Source organism: Sesamum indicum, linkage group LG3, assembly GCF_000512975.1.
Source record: "Sesamum indicum cultivar Zhongzhi No. 13 linkage group LG3, S_indicum_v1.0, whole genome shotgun sequence".
Classification (NCBI taxonomy): domain Eukaryota; kingdom Viridiplantae; phylum Streptophyta; class Magnoliopsida; order Lamiales; family Pedaliaceae; genus Sesamum; species Sesamum indicum.
The window spans coordinates 13,458,650-13,476,353 of record NC_026147.1 but is presented as its reverse complement, the minus strand read 5'-3'; the positions used below and the strand labels follow the sequence as shown (position 1 = coordinate 13,476,353).

The 17,704-nt window shown below is 34.4% G+C and overlaps 3 protein-coding genes across 12 annotated transcripts in view; 1 reads left to right on the top strand and 2 right to left on the bottom strand.

The window, feature by feature from the left end:
- Positions 10-5,581, bottom strand: LOC105158272 (glutamyl-tRNA(Gln) amidotransferase subunit A). Of its 6 annotated transcripts, XM_020692640.1 has the most exons (13): positions 5,251-5,581; positions 3,975-4,067; positions 3,770-3,878; positions 3,445-3,669; positions 3,277-3,359; positions 3,090-3,190; positions 2,336-2,459; positions 2,095-2,249; positions 1,826-1,962; positions 1,578-1,748; positions 1,236-1,460; positions 604-837; positions 10-431 (listed from the first exon to the last, which is right to left on the bottom strand). In XM_020692640.1, exons 1-13 carry the CDS (start codon positions 5,373-5,375, stop codon positions 294-296), a joined length of 1,920 nt encoding a protein of 639 aa, XP_020548299.1. In that variant the 5' UTR covers positions 5,376-5,581; the 3' UTR covers positions 10-293. The 6 variants fall into 6 exon arrangements, with proteins under 6 accessions (XP_020548299.1, XP_011073267.1, XP_011073269.1 ...); XM_011074965.2 differs by lacking the exon at positions 3,975-4,067 and having other exon boundaries at positions 3,770-3,883; positions 5,217-5,580; XM_011074967.2 differs by lacking the exon at positions 3,975-4,067 and having other exon boundaries at positions 5,217-5,580.
- Positions 7,194-14,369, top strand: LOC105158271 (inositol polyphosphate multikinase alpha). 5 transcript variants are annotated; one of them, XR_002286770.1, is made up of 2 exons: positions 7,194-7,353; positions 9,107-9,350. XR_002286770.1 is itself a non-coding variant. In XM_011074964.2 (2 exons), the coding sequence occupies exon 2, from the start codon at positions 13,239-13,241 to the stop codon at positions 14,142-14,144; it is 906 nt and encodes a 301-aa protein (XP_011073266.1). In that variant the 5' UTR covers positions 7,213-7,353; positions 13,153-13,238; the 3' UTR covers positions 14,145-14,369. The 5 variants fall into 5 exon arrangements, 4 of the variants coding, with proteins under 4 accessions (XP_011073266.1, XP_011073265.1, XP_011073264.1 ...); XM_011074964.2 differs by lacking the exon at positions 9,107-9,350 and adding an exon at positions 13,153-14,369 and having other exon boundaries at positions 7,213-7,353; XM_011074963.2 differs by lacking the exons at positions 7,194-7,353; positions 9,107-9,350 and adding exons at positions 11,145-11,281; positions 13,153-14,369.
- The window catches only part of LOC105158270 (respiratory burst oxidase homolog protein C), a gene marked incomplete in the record, with an annotated part of 5,197 nt that continues 4,033 nt past the window's right edge, over positions 16,541-17,704 (bottom strand). The window contains 3 exon segments of the mRNA XM_011074961.2: positions 16,541-16,697; positions 16,808-17,370; positions 17,679-17,704. Of these exon segments, the coding sequence (XP_011073263.1) occupies positions 16,588-16,697; positions 16,808-17,370; positions 17,679-17,704 (699 nt within the window).

Genomic DNA, 17,704 nt, shown 5'->3' with positions numbered 1-17,704 from the left:
AGCGTATGATACGTGGAGGAAATCCAACTTTTATGCCATAAACAAGAAAGATAATGTGTACAGTGAAACTGCTAACACTGTAAAATACTCCGTAGAGGGGCAAAATGTCATCTTCATCCTAATAAATGGAACTCAGTAATATTTTTGGTCCCGTAACTTTGCCCCATAAGGAAGTAGTTCTGGGAAACAAAATCCCAAGCCAAAACGATCCAGCCATTGATGTCGTTGGCATGAAACAGTGAAGTGGCTAGTCATACTAATGAAATTGCAAGGCTTTGACAAAGCTAGCATCCTTATCCACGTAATTGTCTGGGAGGTATAGTTCTTGTAGGTGGATTAGGGATCGAGTCCTCCGGGCCTAAGTCATCAATAGGCGGGTGCTGCTTGTGATGGTCCGTCACGGACTGGTAAGCCATCGCCAACGCTAAAGCCTGGATTTCACAGAAACCAGAGAAAGGAAAGTGCAACGGATAAATATTTGTCGCCTGCAGGAACTGTTTAACCAAATGATCTACTACGGAAGTATTGTCGAGCTTAGTCGGTTTTAGTAGTTATTTATGGATCTTTGTGAAAGAATCTAAAAGTTTAAGAAAGGAAGCTTACGATGTGGTCGTGGTCGGGCGGAGCATAAATGCCTGTGGTGATTGTAGTTCTCCGCCGAGTGTTCTTAGTGGGCGCATCAGATATTTGCTTAAATCCTGTGGGGATAACAATAACAGGCATGCCCACAAGATTGCCGACGGAAACCAGCTCCCAGTCAGTTGCATTTCCGACAAACGCATGGACTTTGAAGTTGTCTCTTACTTCGCGTATTAGTTTCCCTCTAGCTCTTTGTGCCTGAGAAAAGCTACGTATTATTTCAGCACCCAAGAAAGAGTTCAAACCACATAAGATTGATTACAGCAACCTCGTGCGGCAAATGCTGTACATTAGTTGAAATACCACGAACTCAATGTATGATGCCGGCAACACAAATGAATCAGAACATAACAGAACAAGTACATATCATGGGTGTTTACAGAAATGATAAGAATGTAACAGAACGGGTGAAAAATGTAGTGTCTTCTTGCATGCGATACAAAATCTATCCACTTGTCATTAGTCATAACTCCTCAGGTCTTTGCATTTACCAAACCCAAGGAACTCAGTACAAACCTATGGCAACTCCCACACATTTGAAAGGCTCAGAAAAGACCCACATATAGAAAAGAGAAAGAAGAGTTCATTCGACATACTTGAACATAATCCACTGCAGGTACAACACGAGCTCGGCGAAGTTCAAGAGGCCATTGATCTTGCGCTTCATAATCATCATCCTTGCCGGAGCGCTGCCACTCGTCGAAGTGTGCCAACATGTCGACATCCATTGTGAAGTTCAAGATACCTTGAGCAGAATCAACACTGTAATTCAGCTTAAAAGGAATCATGTTGACACCTTTCAACCGAAGCTTTTCAACAACCTGCAGCCGGCATTATTACAAGTTCATATCTGTTTGTTCTTGAGCAATTTGAATCCTTCTACTAGCAAATCTACTGAAGTAAACTGCATCAGGCACATTTGTGTAAAGTTCACTCACATCCATTTCAGCGCCCTCCAGGTATCCTACATTCTGCTTTGTGATATCAACAGCAAATGGATCAGAAAAAGGAATGTCTCTGGATGAAAGATCATCGGGATCCCTGCCACGGATTACATCCAGAACAACAGCACAACCTGCAGCATCTCGGCAGAAAGGTCCTAGCTTATCCTGTGAATAGATTAGATTCAGGACTCCATGCGCGAGTGAGAACTGATAAATACATGGAGCAGAGAAAGCGAATATACCAAGCTCTCTGATAAGCTCAAAACTCCTGTTCGGCCAACAGTTCCAAAAGTTGGTCGCAATGCTGTCACACCACAACGAGCAGCAGGGTAAGTAATGGATCCTGCAGTTTCCGAGCCAATTGCAAAGGGAACCAATCCTGCATAAAAACCAGCTTCATACTCACACAATCTTGTTTTCCGTGTGTTTAACTTGACATGCAAGAACGGACAACTTTTTCAGAAATTTGACCTATCAGATCAGAATGGAAGAAATTTCAACGAAGACATACCAGCGGAGGTGGAGGCAGCTGGTCCAGCTGATGAACCAGTGGAGTATTCCTCGATATTCCAAGGGTTCCTCGTTCTACCCCCAAACCAAATGTCATCATATGCCAGTGACCCAGTCACAAGTTTCGCAAGGAGAACCGCCCCAGCAGATTTTAGCCTAAATCATTGATTATCAGCATACATAAAGAGGGGTATATAAATTCTCCTATTTGTTGCATGTGGGCTTAGCATATACTCAAATACCTCTTGTAAACCCATGCGTCAACGTCAAGAACTTGATTTTTAAAAGATTTAGAACCCCAAGTCGTCTTGTAATGGGGTACTGCAATTATATCCTTCAAACCATATGGTATTCCGTGGAGCGGACCTAAATATAAGTCACAACCACAACTATTTCATGAATCATGATGACATCATCTCAAAGGTACAATACAATTTTGAAAAATGAATAAACCATGACCAGCTGCCACTAAGAAACACTATATAAGTGTCACACTTTTAGTTTAGATTTCTAAGATTGTCGAAAGAGTACCTCTCCATTGCTTATGCATACAGGAACACTTTTACGAATACTTTTGGACTCAAGAAGACAAAAAATCATGAACCTCTGAACACTGTTATAATTTCCACGTTCTTAAGGTTAGATTACAGTTGAGACTGATTAATGAGACCTTCAAGATCACTAATGTATACAATAGAAGCTTTATCAAATTTTTGGAATGTGGCAAATCAAGACATGGAACTACCACTAAAGCAGTACCTCTGTCGTGATGCAAGGAATTCATTAAGCTTTCGTAGATTTGTTATTTCAACGTTAATGGAGAGAGATCAATTACAACAAAAAATAACACGGTATTCAACATGTTTTGTTGATTGCTGATGCATAGTCTACAAAAAGATTGACCCTTTTAACTATATCATAATATGATATAAGTTTGTTCTCACATTTGCCGAGTAAGTTTATCATGAAGTTAGAAAGATAACAGGAGTTGCCTACCTAAATATATCCCTTGTGCAAGCAACTCATCAGCTCGTTTAGCTTGCTCGTATGCTAATTCTTCTGTTATAGTGATTACAGATTCGAGGATGGGACCATACCTGAAGCAGTACAACAGAAGGATTAATAGATGCAAATAAGCTTCATAAGATTGCATAGACACTGGATGCTATTTAACAGGGGGTACCTCTTCAATCTATTCAAAAAGATCCGAGCAAGCTCCTCAGATGTGATTTGTTTGGATTTAATCAGTTGCCCCAATTCAAGAATCTGAACCAACAAAGGACCCCACAATTGGAAAATGCAGAATGCAAAATAGGGCTGAAACTTATTTTTAGACATTTAACAAACTTACACTCATAAAAGCAATATCTTCATCACTCTCTGGCCTTTCTACACCAGATAGTGAAGGATAATCAAATCTCTTAGGAGCATCTTGGGCGTGATCATGATTCCATGCAGAATGGAAAACCAAAGAAGATGGATTTTCTAGTCCTCCATTAACTGAGGCAACTAGTTCTCGGTTGGATCTGATAATAGGAATATTGAGCTCTTCAGCACCCTTTTGAATCTCTAGCATCTAGAGGAGAACATCAAGCAACACAAAACTACTTCAGCTTGCATCCCATCATTCAAGGCCTCTACAATGAACATTGTTGAGTCGGGTCTGGAAAATGTACCTTGGCATCAGAGAAGAAGTCTGCATCCAACATTCTGAACCCACTGCAAGACGGATCATGGTCAATCTTTCCTGAGCATTTACTATGGTTCCTGAAATGCATTTCCCCACTGTCCTGGCCATAGACATGAAAAATGTTGGGAGAGAATACAGCAGAGAACAGAAAAGCTCAGCAACTATTTATTTATCCTCTAGGCATGCATTACCTGGGGACAGAGGTCTTGGAAAACATTGTTTTCCAGATTTTTTTATACGTATTGACCTGCTTTATGACTGTTACACTGTGCATGTTGATTTCACTGTTAACACAGAAATCAAGAGCAAAGCTGAATCTTCTTTCCTTCACGATTCAGTAAATTAAGTTTTCGTTCCAAATTCCAAAGTATGCAAATGGATACTCTTTTCCCCCAGATAGTGGCATCAATTTGTATGGGGTCTCTAATCTGACAATGTTGGCAGTTATTAATAAATTATGCTTGTTCATCACCAACCACTTAAAAAGAAAAAGCAGACTGCATCACAGTTTGATCACATATTCATCATAAATCGCTACTCACTACAATCCAGTAGCCCCATTTCTTATTCCACTCCAGCATTAGAGATAAAAGAAGACTTTTTCCCCTCAAGTTCATACAGCTAGCTCATTGTGTTGCTTAACTATTTTACAAGAAAACCATCACAGCATAAAACCAAAAGAACTGCTGGCTAATCTTTTTTGTTGGAATGGACAAACAAAGTGCTTCAGCATATCGAAAGCTGTTAACCAACATAAATCAGACAGTTGACTACTAGCTGATATCGCGGGTCTAGTTGCTTGAATTCAAGAGGGAACACTTTCCCAGTCTATCTCATTACTCCCTGCTCATGTCATTGCCTGTATGTCCAGTCCAGACCACTACAACTCGCCCCACGCATGAGCCAACGGCTAAGATGTTCTTTGGCTTGGGGGTGGGGAGGAGGAATTTCAGCCAGCCAAATCTTCCCTTCAGAAGTTGGGGCTTGAAAATTTGGAAGATGCATAAAATCCTATAAACAGGATTGATTTGGATTCATGATCAGCACTGTAGATAAAACACTCCACACACATATCCACCTCAAACAACACACATTAACTTCTCATCCACATTATAAGCAATTCAAACAACTAATCAAGACTTACAAAAGAACTCCTCAATCTTTCAACTCCATGACCTAAGGAAATAACCCAAACTACCCCAATGCAAAAGAGAGAACGGGAAATCAAGTTGTTCAGCTACAAAACACAAGAAAACAGAAAACTAAAACAAGCTATCTTAAACTAAATACTGAAATCATCTATGTGAAGTCACAAGAAAAAGTACCAAAAACATACTCCACAAGCAACCATTGACGGAACCCATAAACACAAACATACATAAAATGAATGCGCCATATACCCAAAAGTGACAAACAAAGATAGGAGATAATACCATAAGGGAGATAGAATCCGGTGCAAGAACCCACCTCTGAGCCTGCAATTGAGTTGAAGAAGAAGCGGCGACGTTCCACAAGACAAACAGCAACACCCGTACGAGGATTGCATACGAGAGGACGCGTGTCCAGTGAAGGGCCCCTGTTGTTGGACACATGTTGTCGTGACAAGCTGCCACTTTGAAGCTCGTGGCTCCGGATTTCTAGCACTCCCGCTATTACTCAACAATACTCGGAAACAGTGTCTGGGCTTTCTGTTTTCTCAGTATTTTGCCTTTTTCTCCTGCTGTAATGAGAATATTTTACGAGGTTGGAGGATAGCCGATGTTTGGTTCCATTTCTCGGGTTGCATCTTGCTGGAAAGCAAACAGGTTTTTTCAACATTTTCTTGAGTTGACTTGGAAATTTTGAGGAGCCGGCGCCGGTCAATGACATTTGTGCCCATAGTACTGTGATTTGCTTAGAATTGTATTTTCTATTTGGAATTGTGGGGAAAATACTTTTGATGGAATAAACTGAAAAAAAAAATGTAACATACTTATTATTATTACATGATCGATTTATTTTTCTTAATCGTACGCTAATTATATAAGAAATATATTATATTTATTATATAATTGATTCAAATTTAATGAAATTTTAAATTAAAATTTTCTTCAAATCATATTTTATCGTTTTTTTATTTAATATCTACACCTCATATGTATAAAAATATTGTTATTTTTTTATTCAAAAAAATTATATACACGTTCTGTCAATATATTAAATAGAATGAAAAACTTAATAAGATTTGACATTGAAAATTTAATTCGTGATTTTCTGATTAAGAATTTAGAAGTGTTGCGTTCGTTCAAATGTATTTTTTGCTATTAATTTTTTAATTTTAAATTTTATTATATTTTTTATTTATTTTAATATATATTTTTCGCTTGCAAAATATTTTTTAAATAAATTAGATTATGTAAATCTAAAATAAGGGTGGCAGATGAGTCGAGTTTGCGAGCCGGCTCGATTTTGAGCTCGAGCTCAAGCTCAGTTTTAGTTGTTCACTATAGTTGTTCAGAATATTTTTTTTATTTTTGATTTATTTATATATTTAATTTTATATTAAATATTTGATCAGTTTTATAATTTAAATTAATCATATATTATAATTATTAATCAATATCGTACATTTTATGTTTGCATAATAATAAATTATAGTATTTTTATTTATACATTTAATTTTTATACAAAAATAAATTTAATCCACAACTTAGTAAATTATAATATATTTTATAATTAAAATTATTATTTAATATGATATATAGAACTTTATGTTATATTTTAATATATATTTCTATTACGTTTCACTTTTTTAAATTGACAAGTAATTCACTTATAATTTTTTATTACTTATAAATTTAGTAATTTCTATGAATAATCTAAAAATCATAATAATAAATAATAATAACAACAATAATAATAAGAATAATGATGATGATGATGATGGTTGAACTTCTAATTATTATTTTATTATATATAATGAGATTAAAAAATTTAATTAATAATTACGATATCTTAAAATTCATACGAAATTTAAAATATATACAAGATTGTGTCCATTAGATCATACAGACAGTATGATTTAAAATCACATGGCCTGATTCAATGATACACCGTCTTGAATGATTATTCTTATGTTTCGAGTATGATATCTCGACATCCGGATATCCAATAAGTCTAAAACTTTACCAAATGTATTTTTTTGTAAGTTTTATCATATCTAACGGTCTGATCTGATTTTGATGGCCCGATTAATACATGTTGTTCAAATAGTTACATCAATATTATATTAACATTTATAAGAATATAAATTTTGCAGATTATGAACATATATTAATTTCAACTATATCTATATAAAAAATTTATGATTCCATCTTATAATTTATAATAATAATAATAATACCAAAAGTGAAAAACCCAAATTTCTCTTTCTTTTCATCGTTTCTTCTTCATTTTTCTTTCTTTCTCTCTCTCTTTCTCTTTCTACCTCCATTCTTTCCCCTCTCTTATTTCTTCCCCAAACCCATCTCTTAGAACCCTAACCCCCAAATTCACGGCAACAAGACAGGCAAGTCGGCTCCTTCTTTTCAGGTACGCAAACAAATTTATGATTTTGCAGTTTTTCTGTGTTTCTCAGATTTTGGTTTACTTGGAGTTAGAAATGGGCAACATTGTATTGTATTCAACAAATAAAGCAGAGAGATGAGTTAGTTCTACTGTGTGATTATCTACAATTTTCCTTAGTTTTTGAGTAAAGATATGAGAAGCAAATGTTTTATCAGTACTTGCTCAGATTCGTGCTGTAACAGAGTGAAGGTTTGATGCAGTCCGAGCTCGAGAATACAGTGTCGAGCTCGACTCGACTCGATGCCAGCCCTGATTGTTAAAATATTCTAATAATTATAATTTGGTCAAATCTCTTTATTGGTCCATAATCTTTACTTTTCGTCTCAGATTAGTCCTTATCGTGACATAATTTTATTATTTTTTACCATCAACATTTATGAAAAACTTATATTAAAAACCAAATTCACAATGTATTGCAAGAATTAAAGACTATATTCAACTTGCAGTTATTGATTTATTCTGAATAATTAGTAGTTGTTTTATCAATATTTTTATTTGTCATCATTATAAAAAATAATATTAACAAATTAAATGATGTTTTTTTAATATTGACAAGTTAATACGCATCCCACTTTTTCTAACTTTACCTCTTATTTGTAGAATATCTTATCCACTTTAATTACATTTTATTAATATTTGATGCTTACGAATCATAATAAAATTTATTTAAAAGATGAGAGATTAAAGAGTAACAAAAAAGCTTATTTTTTGAGGAATTTGAATTTAAATTTGTAAAAGATTTAATGTGGGGGACGAATAATAAGTTCAACCTCTATAATCTTAACCTAATTTCGATGTTGGATGAATTTTTTTGTACTAAAATATGAGTTTTATTGTTTATTTTTAATATAATTAATAACTTATTTATATATTACTTGAAAATGTTAAAAATATATATTTGAAAACATAAAGGTAAAATTTTTTGAGAAATAAATTGAGAAGATCATTAGATTTGGTTAAGTTCTCCCACTCTCAATTATAGATGAAATAAAATTGATATACTGTCAATTTACAGATATTTCAATTTCTATTATCCATTAATTTTAGTGTTCGTTCCTAAAATATATTTTGTTTTATGTCGTCGACAAAATTGCAAAATTAGTCAAGTATGTATGAGGTTGATAAAATTGGCCACGTAACTATGAAACTACAAAGTTTAGTCTTTTATATTTTAAATTTATGTCAAATTTGGTCCCTTGGGCCAAAAGTGGTCAGAAATTAACAAATCAAATTGGAGCTTAAGATTTCGACGTACAAATCAACCTCACTTACGCAGTCAGCATCCTACATAGATGCTGACATAGCAAACAAAAACGAAACAAAGGAAAATCAGCCGTTGAGGAGGCCATAACGTGGAAAGTGTCGTTGACGAAAACTAATCAAAGGAATGTGTGTGTCATGGGGAGGCGAACACAGGAGTGGTGGTCCATTGGCGAGATGATCGCTGACCCATGAAGATATGATGGAAAAATAGTGGTGGGTTGCGATAAAGTGATGAAAATAAAAACAAAAAGAATTGCCTGGATAATGGATGAAAAATGGATAGGTTTGGGTGTAATTGACTCGTCAGAGGATTAGGAGTCCACTTGTGATGGTCTCGAGTGGTGGGTAGGCTAAACAACGAATCGAGAAGAGAGAAAAAATAGACCTAGGTTTTAGGACAAGACTGTAATCGATTGGGGGTGCGTTTGAAATCTGATTGGAGGACTTATTGTAGGCCTGGACTCAGCGTCGGACGGCAAATTCAGTAATGGTGCAAGAGGCTGAAGACTCGCCAAGAAAAATTCCGACAACCGAAAGTGACGTTGAGGCTGCAACCATTGATGTGGTGGTTAACCAATGGCCTCCTTATTAATTGATTTTCCCATGCGTTGGGACGTAAGCTTCCAAGTAGGATATTAATTGTGTTAGTGAGGCCTATTTGAACGCTAAAAATTTTAAATTTTAATTTAATTTATTAATTTTTGATCACTTTTAATTGAAAAAATCAAAATTACTATAAATTTAAAATATAAATAATTAAATTAACAGTGGATGTTATGATATTAACATTCCATAATTCAATTTGTATATTATATATATAAATTTGTATGTATACATATCTTCTATTAAAATGGTAATTATATCATTACACTAATTCTATAAATCGAGTAATATATGGATATAATAAATACCCATATTTAATATGACTCAAATTCATAACTTTTAAATTTTTATTAATAAAATTTCAATTTTATCATTAGAATAAAATATCATCATATTCTTCCACTTTTATATTAAAAAAAAAAAAACAATTTAGAAACCATATTGATATTATAGTTTTACTTGAAAAAGTAGAGTGGAGAAGCAAAAACTTACATGGCCGATTCATATACACAAAATATACAAATATCACAGAAGAAAAACTATAGCACAGAAAGTAATATTATTATTTATTAGGGTGATAATTGAATATTGACAAAATAATCATAATTACGGAATAGTGTGTGGTTTTCTTGGCACATAATTGAAGAAAAAGCTATTAAATCGACAAAGAATGGTTCATAGTTAGGTTGACATAATTTTTTAACAAGAAAACTGGTTCAAAAAGCTACCAATAATTGTACGATTGAAGGGTGCAAAGTGTTATTATTACATTGTATAAAACGCTATAACTTATATAGGATGTAAAAGAGATCAAGATGTTTAGTAGGACTAAACGTACGTGTTGATTCACACATGGTGAACCTTCTTGTTTATGGTGAACCTTTGGTTCTTGTTGATAGTTCATCACACATGTGTAGGAGTGACAGATGAGTCGAGCCGGCTCGAGCTCAGTTTTACTTGCTCGCGAGCTGGTGAATATATATATATTTTTATTTTTTAATTTTTTATATATTTATTTTTATATTTAATATTTTATCAATTTTATAATCTAAATTGACCATATATTATAATTATTAATCAATATCATATATTCTATTTTGGATAATAATAAATTATGGTACTTTTATTTATATATTTAATCTTTATACAAAAATAAATTTAATCAACAACTTAGTAAATTATAATATTTTTTATAATTAAAATTATTATTTAATATGATAAATATATATAACTTTATGTTATAGTTTAAGATATACTTGTATTATGTTAACATTTTTTAAATTGACAAGTAATTCACTTATGATTTTTTATTTATTTATAAATTTATGTCAAAATTTAGTAATTCTTATAAATTAATCTAAAAATAGTAATAATAATAATAACAACAACAACAATAATAATAATTATGATGATGATGATGGTTGAACAATTCTAATTATTATTTTATTATATATATAATGAGATTAAAAAGTTTAATAAATAATTACGATATCTTAAAATTCGGACACTTGATTCATACGAAATTTAAATATATACAAGACTGTGTCCATTAGATCATATCAAACGGTATGATTTAAAATCATATGGCCTGATTTAACGGTACACCGTCTTGAATGATTATTCTTATGTTTCGAGTACGATATCTCGACATCCGTATATTCAATAAGTCTAAAATTTTACCAAATGTATTTTTTTGTAATGATTAACCCATGTTGTTCAACAATGTAAGATGATAGTTACATCAATGTTATACTAACATTTATAAATATATAATTTTTGCAGATTGTGAACATTTATAATAATAATAATAATAATAATAATAATAATAACAATAATAATACAAAAAGTCAAACCATCTCTTTCTCTCTCTCTTTTTATCGCTCTTTTCTTCTTCCTTCTTCCTTCTCTCTTTCTCTTTTTATCTCCATTTTTTCCTCAAACCATTCTCTAAAAACCCTAGCCCCCACATTCACGGCAACAAGAAAGACAAGTTGGCGATGAGCACGGCGATGAGCGCGGCTTCCAGGTAATCCTCCTCTCTGTTGACACACGGTGGTTGTTGTTGCTTTTATGTTGTTGCGTGTTGTTGTTCTGTCATTACTGTTCTGTTTGTCGAGCTCGACTCGTTGTCAGGCATACACATGTGCGTAGACGCAATCCTCTTAACGCGGTACTGCTCGTCGACCATTACTTTTCTATTTAAATAACAAAAAAAAAATAATTTTGACCAATAAATTATATAATTTTATATTTAATAATTAAATTTTAAATTACCCACGCCACACATATCGAACATGATTTTGTACCCTAGTTAACGTTAATATCAAACATGGGTCACGTGATGACAGTGTAGCACCACCTCCAATGTTCATGTCGCCCCTCATTCAATCTCCCATTCTTCGTTACAAATTTTAATTTGTCAATCCCAAGACAATTTCTTTAAACCCCCAAACCAAAAATTAAAATTAAAATTAAACTTGATTTTTAAGAAACCCGGAAAGGCCACACGCTTTTTCTGCCTCTGCTTCTTTCACAATCCAAGATTCGATACCCCATTTCTTTTGACTTTAAGAATAAGAAGGGGAGGAATCAGAAGCAGCAAATTAAAGCTCAGAGAAAAAGGTACTGATCGAATCTTTCATATCGCTTTCTATCAATATTCTTGTTGAGGTTCTGTGGGCTGTTTCATTGATCTGATGGTGGTTTCTTCGGCGGACTGGGAGATATATATGCCGCTGATCTTTGTTTTTGTTTATTTGATGTTGCGGATTTTGATGTCGCTTTGTTTATTGCTATTGCATGAATTATTTTCTGTATCAATGAGAGGGAAATGTGCATTTTCCATTGAACTGGGGTCGTTGGAAACACTTTGTTTGTTTGGATTGGATAAGAACTCAACCAGTAATAGCAAAAAATAGGAGTTTAATCAGATTTCTAGCTTGTATTTTAGAATGTTTGGGATCCACTTTTTAGTTTTTCTAGAGGAGGATCATTGCTGGTTGGCCAACTGGTACGGGACTTGAACCCGTGACCTATCTTTCACATGAACAGGACGAGATCGGTGGGTCACTCTGATATTTAGAGTTCAAAAGGACTGTGTCATTTTAGTGACATTTAGGAAAAGTAGAGTCTCAAGAAGAGTGAGGAAGAAGTTTTATGATTTATGATTTTCCACGGTTTCTTATTAATAATTTTTCGGCCTACCTTCATGATGCTTGTCTGGAGAGTCGACTGTTTAAATTTCTGATCTCCTCGAAGATAGGCTGGAAATGAGAAGGAATATGGGGTGTTTATCTGTATTGGTAGCTAGCTGCAAGTTGCTTAGCATAAGGGAGACGGCAAGTGGAAATAATGGAGGGAGAATTAGTACCTTTTGTCATAGTTTACTCAATATTATATAGCTAGTGGATTTGGAAGTACAGTGAAACTGAAAACTTAGAATTTGATGGTTTTCTGGCATGAGTTCCTTGTAAAGCAGATTGTTTTTCAGGATCAACACTTTAATTTAGGCTAGGCTGGGGTCTTGTGTAGTTTTCCTATTGCGGATGTCAACTGCAACTTGCTGTCTTTTGTATAATTTGCCCAAACTTGCACGTTTTTTGTAGATTTAGCGAGTGATGTTGTGCAAAAGCAGGCTTTTTGTATTAAATTTGGGGATTAAATGAAAGGTTGGCGTTTGCCCATAGTTTTGGACGCACGAACCATCCATCTACAATAAAATCCTTTTACCCTTTCTGCTGGAAAAGGAAATGGAATATTAGAACGAACCTCAAGAACCAACCATCTGAGAATTTCTGATTCTGTTCTTTACGTAATGATATATTCCAATAGAACGGTCAATGATTTTATGGGTTATATGTACTTGGTGATTTGCTAATTCCTCTCTATGTTTTGCAGAGAGCATATTTTCCAGCTAAGTGAAGGGCTTCATTGATAAGCCGAAGTACTTTCCTGCCGGAAAAAAATCCTTCTCATAAAACATCATGCTTAAAGTCCCAGCTCATCAAGTTGCAGGACACAGAGCTGATGGTGGGAAACTTGGACCTCTTGTTGATGATTCCGGGCGTTTCTACAAGCCACTTCAGGGTGATGAGCGTGGCGCTAGAGAAGTTGCTTTCTATACATCGTTCTCTTCAGACTCTAAAGTTCCTGACCACATCAGTAGATTCTTCCCCAAGTTTTATGGAACTCAGCTTGTTGAGGCATCCGATGGGTCTGGAATGAAACCCCATCTTGTTCTACAAGATCTGACTTTCAGTCGAGTCCATCCATCAGTAATGGATATTAAGATTGGTTCAAGAACGTGGGGCCCAGAAGAGTCGGCGGAGCAAATCCAAAAGTGTTTGAAGAAAGATACAGAAAGTTCAAGCCTTCCGCTGGGATTTAGGCTATCAGGGATGCAAATCTTTGGAACCAAAGAATCCGGATTCTGGAAGCCGGAGAAGAAGTGGATGCAGTCCATTTCAACCGACGAAGTTAGGTTACTTCTTAAAAAGTTTGTTTCTTCCGACACATCTGCGTCGAGACCAGATTGTGCTTTTGCATCAGTCGTGTACGGTGGTTCTAAGGGTATTTTATCACAGTTGCTGGAGTTGAAGGCATGGTTTGAGGACCAAACTAGTTATCATTTCTTTGCTTGCTCGATTCTTATGATGTTTGAGAAGGAGCTTGCACTGGACCGGAAGAGCCCTTGCCCGGAAATCAAACTAGTTGATTTTGCTCATGTTTTCGAAGGCAGGGGTGTTATCGATCATAACTTCTTAGGCGGGCTTTGCTCTTTGATCAAGTTCATCTCTGAGATCCTAACCACTCCAGAAGACTCCTCTACTAATGGTCTGCTAGAAGATGTCCATAGAAGCCACGTTTACCCTGAAAACGGTTCAGCTTAAGTTTACAGAATATCCTAAGTGCCTCAACAACTTAAATAGGTTATCGTTATTCACACTGTTCTTGTTTCGGTTTTCCCCATTTTCAAGAATGTAATCATTTCCTCTAGCATCTTTACAGGGGCCGAATGCTGTTAGCTCGATGATTTTGTTGCCTTCTCATGTAATAAAATCTCTCATGCTGCTAACTTTTGAATATATGAAGTTTGGCATGAACTCTTTGGTGTTTCTGCTCTTCCCGTCTTCTGTTACCGTAACTCTGCGCTTTTCGAGCTTTAGCTGTCAATATGGATTTACTTCAAGATTTAGAGGCCAAAGTGCACTCGCAGGGGCCACTACGGCCTCAACAAAAATGGGCGACCAGTGAGGGCTGGAAAACTTAATCCAATCCACCTCAGTTTTTTGTTCAACTCAGTGTTATGTCCATTTCATAGCTTAAAAAATGCAAAGAATATGGGTAATTTGATCGATTCAAAAGTTTATCTAAAAATTTATCCGACTAAGTAAACAACAATTCAGTTTACAGGTTTTTTAATTCATTCCGGTAAATAAAATAGTTTCAAAATTGCACTTACACCCCCTTCGAAAATTCAGAGAGAATGTAAATTGAAAGGTGGGTGTAAATGTAAACAGGGAAATTTCGCATTATGGGATCTAAGTGTATTAACCCTTTTTCGTTCTGTTTTCCGTTGTTGCTTACATTAGCATTTTTTATTTAAACTCTAGAAGAAGGAATTCATGAATAAACGGAGAATTTCTAGAGGGTATAAAAGTATATTTTTAAATTTTTTTTGGGAGAAAGCATAATTTCATATTTTTAAATAAGATGTAAGTGCAATTAATCTAAGTTAGTCTGGTTAGCCTCGTGCCTCCAAACCCACCCACCATCATGTTTTTGTGGCTGGTTTGTAGTGCTGCTGCCACAAGGCGTGTTCCGGTTCAAACTTGTGCTGTTTTTGAGTCTCACTCTATTAACTCCTCATCATATTGCACTTTACTTACATTTGACATATTCACCACCACAAAATGTCTGATTTAGGTTCCAACATTGCTACACTGCTTCTTTTTATTACCAAAATAAATAAATAAATTACAACAAAGTTTCGAGATTTAGTATAACTATGATACCTTTTATTGTTTGAAAGATCATCAATAATCCCTTATGTTTGATGAAATTATGATATTTGGATGACGATATGAAATTATTAACTTTTCCTTTGCTGTATATTTTTTAATTTTAATTTTTTTTTGAAAAGATATAAAAATACCAAACTAGATAGATGGAAAATTCTGAAAACTTACAAAAATATTGTCCACTTAGTCAATATTTTTTTCTAAAAAAAAAATAAGTAAGATTATAATTCATAGTTAATAAGTACATTTTAATCAGTTCATCATAAAAAATAAATAATAATTTAATGGAGACTATTTGATCAGGCTAGTTATTGAACAGTCGTTAAAAATAGAGGGTATCGATAATTTTTCAAGCAATAAAAAGTATTTGTAATTATATCAAATCTGATAGAAACTTACACAAAAATTTTGGTGACTTTTTTACCCTTTGACTCCTTCCCCCAAACAGCTTGTAGTTGGTGTGGAATTGAAACAATATATTTTCATTGAATAATAACTTGGAAGAAATGTTACAAGTTCAATTCATCTCCTTTTTTTTTAATTTTTTTATTTTATAAATATATTTTATATATAATTAAAATATCAAATTTTGATTAAATACATAAATAATTTCAATTAAAAGAATACATTCAAAAGAGTTGAACCTTTTAATTATAGAGTCTGAATCTTAATATTGGCATTTGATTTCATTTCTTCAATAATGTGTGAAATGTTGTTACTTTACCAGTAGGTATCGATTAATTATAATTATTTGTTAAAAATAGTATATAATTATTAATGTTATTATACTTGTTAGATATTATTATTTGATATTGATGATTGTAATAATAGTTATTACTTTCACATGAAAAAAAGAACAATTCTCGACAAATTATAAAGAATATAAAGTAAATACACATATACACATTTATACGAGTCAAAATACATGTAACTGAGGTTGGTGGCTGTCCCGAGGTGTGTTGGGTGCGCAAGTATTAAAAAGAAAAAAGAAAAAAAGGAAAAAAAAAATGAGGTTGGTAAGTAATATTAATTAATCACTATTATCCTTAAAAAAAATATACATTTTCTACCCATTGAAAAAAAACTAATTAAATTAGACCCCACAAATTATCTTTGCTGACACAAACATGACTCATTGTGAGGTCATCATCACTTCTATAACTGTCTATACTTCCAAAAAAAATAAAAACTTGACTTATCTAAAATTTCCGGGTGGGGTCCATCCAAATACTTGGACAACCTCTGTACAGTAGGAATTAGTCTATGGAAGCTTCTCCTGTCCACCAAACTACATTCTGTTTTTTTTTTTTTTTCAAAAGTTTTCTTTGTGGAATTCAAATTTGGTGGAAGTCTTGTGAGAAAAATCAGAGGCTAGTTGTTTTAGTTCTTTCACTGGTGGTGGTGCTCCGCAGTAAAATACTCCTGCAATTTTGACCAACATATTCAATATCTCACAAAAATTTAATTTAATTCAATTCATGGAAAAGATAAATAATAAAGCAAATTTCTAGATTTTATTTCGAAAAACTTACCAACTCTTGCGTTGGGATGATTAAGCGCGATGCGTTTGTAGACCGTACGCCAGTTGGGCTTGGCGAAATGTGACTTGACCCGAGTACCGGACACAATATCCACGCCGTTCTTGGCGTGGTTGAGAGATTGGAGCATGGTAATGAGAGCGGAACGAGCGTCTCCTTCTTCATACACGCTCGTGCAGTAGTTGTGCATTTCTATGACCCCTTTGTGGTCCGTTTCGGCAACCTCGTTCATGACGCCCTTAAACCAGTCGAAGGAACCTTGTTCTCTTGTCACCCAGTAGAAGTACGCCCTCCTCGTCTTGAAGTTGTGTCTCCCGCTCGCTGATCCTGATTTACGTCTGGGCGTCGTTAAGGGGCTAGGGTTATGGGGCGGAGTGGTCCCGTCCTCCAGAGCGTTCTCATCTTCCTCCATTTCCTTGATGTTGTTTACAATGTCCTTGACGACACTGATCATCGGCGTCGCGCCAATGCCGAGCCCCACTAGTAGCACCACGTCGTAGTCTTTGTAGTCTTGCGTTGGCGCTCCGTACGGACCATCGATCAACACTTTAGGGAAGCTGTTGAACAATTACATAACATTCATAAGTATAATCGAATACTTTATGATATAATTAGTTTTGTCACTGAAAAATAATTTCATGATCTAGCTTAGCTTTGACTGACAATCGAAATAGCAAAAATTGCATGAAAACTTACGTACGATAAACGCATACATCCAATTAACCATATGAATTGTGGGGGGCAACTGGTGTAGTTAGGACGAAATGTACACTTATACATGAATAATTAGAATTGTGTAAATAATAAAAAATTCAGAACAATGAATCTTAATATTGTGTAGGAAATAGGGAAAAAAGGGAGTTACTTGGGATTATTATCTCCTTGCATAAA

Coding starts and splice junctions, on each gene's coding strand:
- LOC105158272 (XM_020692640.1), bottom strand. CDS start 5,375: ATGTGTCCAACAACAGGGGCCCTTCACTGGACACGCGTCCTCTCGTAT. Junction 3,360..3,444: donor AAGATATTGCTTTTATGAGT/GTAAGTTTGTTA, acceptor TTGTTGGTTCAG/ATTCTTGAATTGGGGCAACT. Junction 1,963..2,094: donor AGCTGCCTCCACCTCCGCTG/GTATGTCTTCGT, acceptor GTTTTTATGCAG/GATTGGTTCCCTTTGCAATT.
- LOC105158271 (XM_011074964.2), top strand. CDS start 13,239: ATGCTTAAAGTCCCAGCTCATCAAGTTGCAGGACACAGAGCTGATGGT.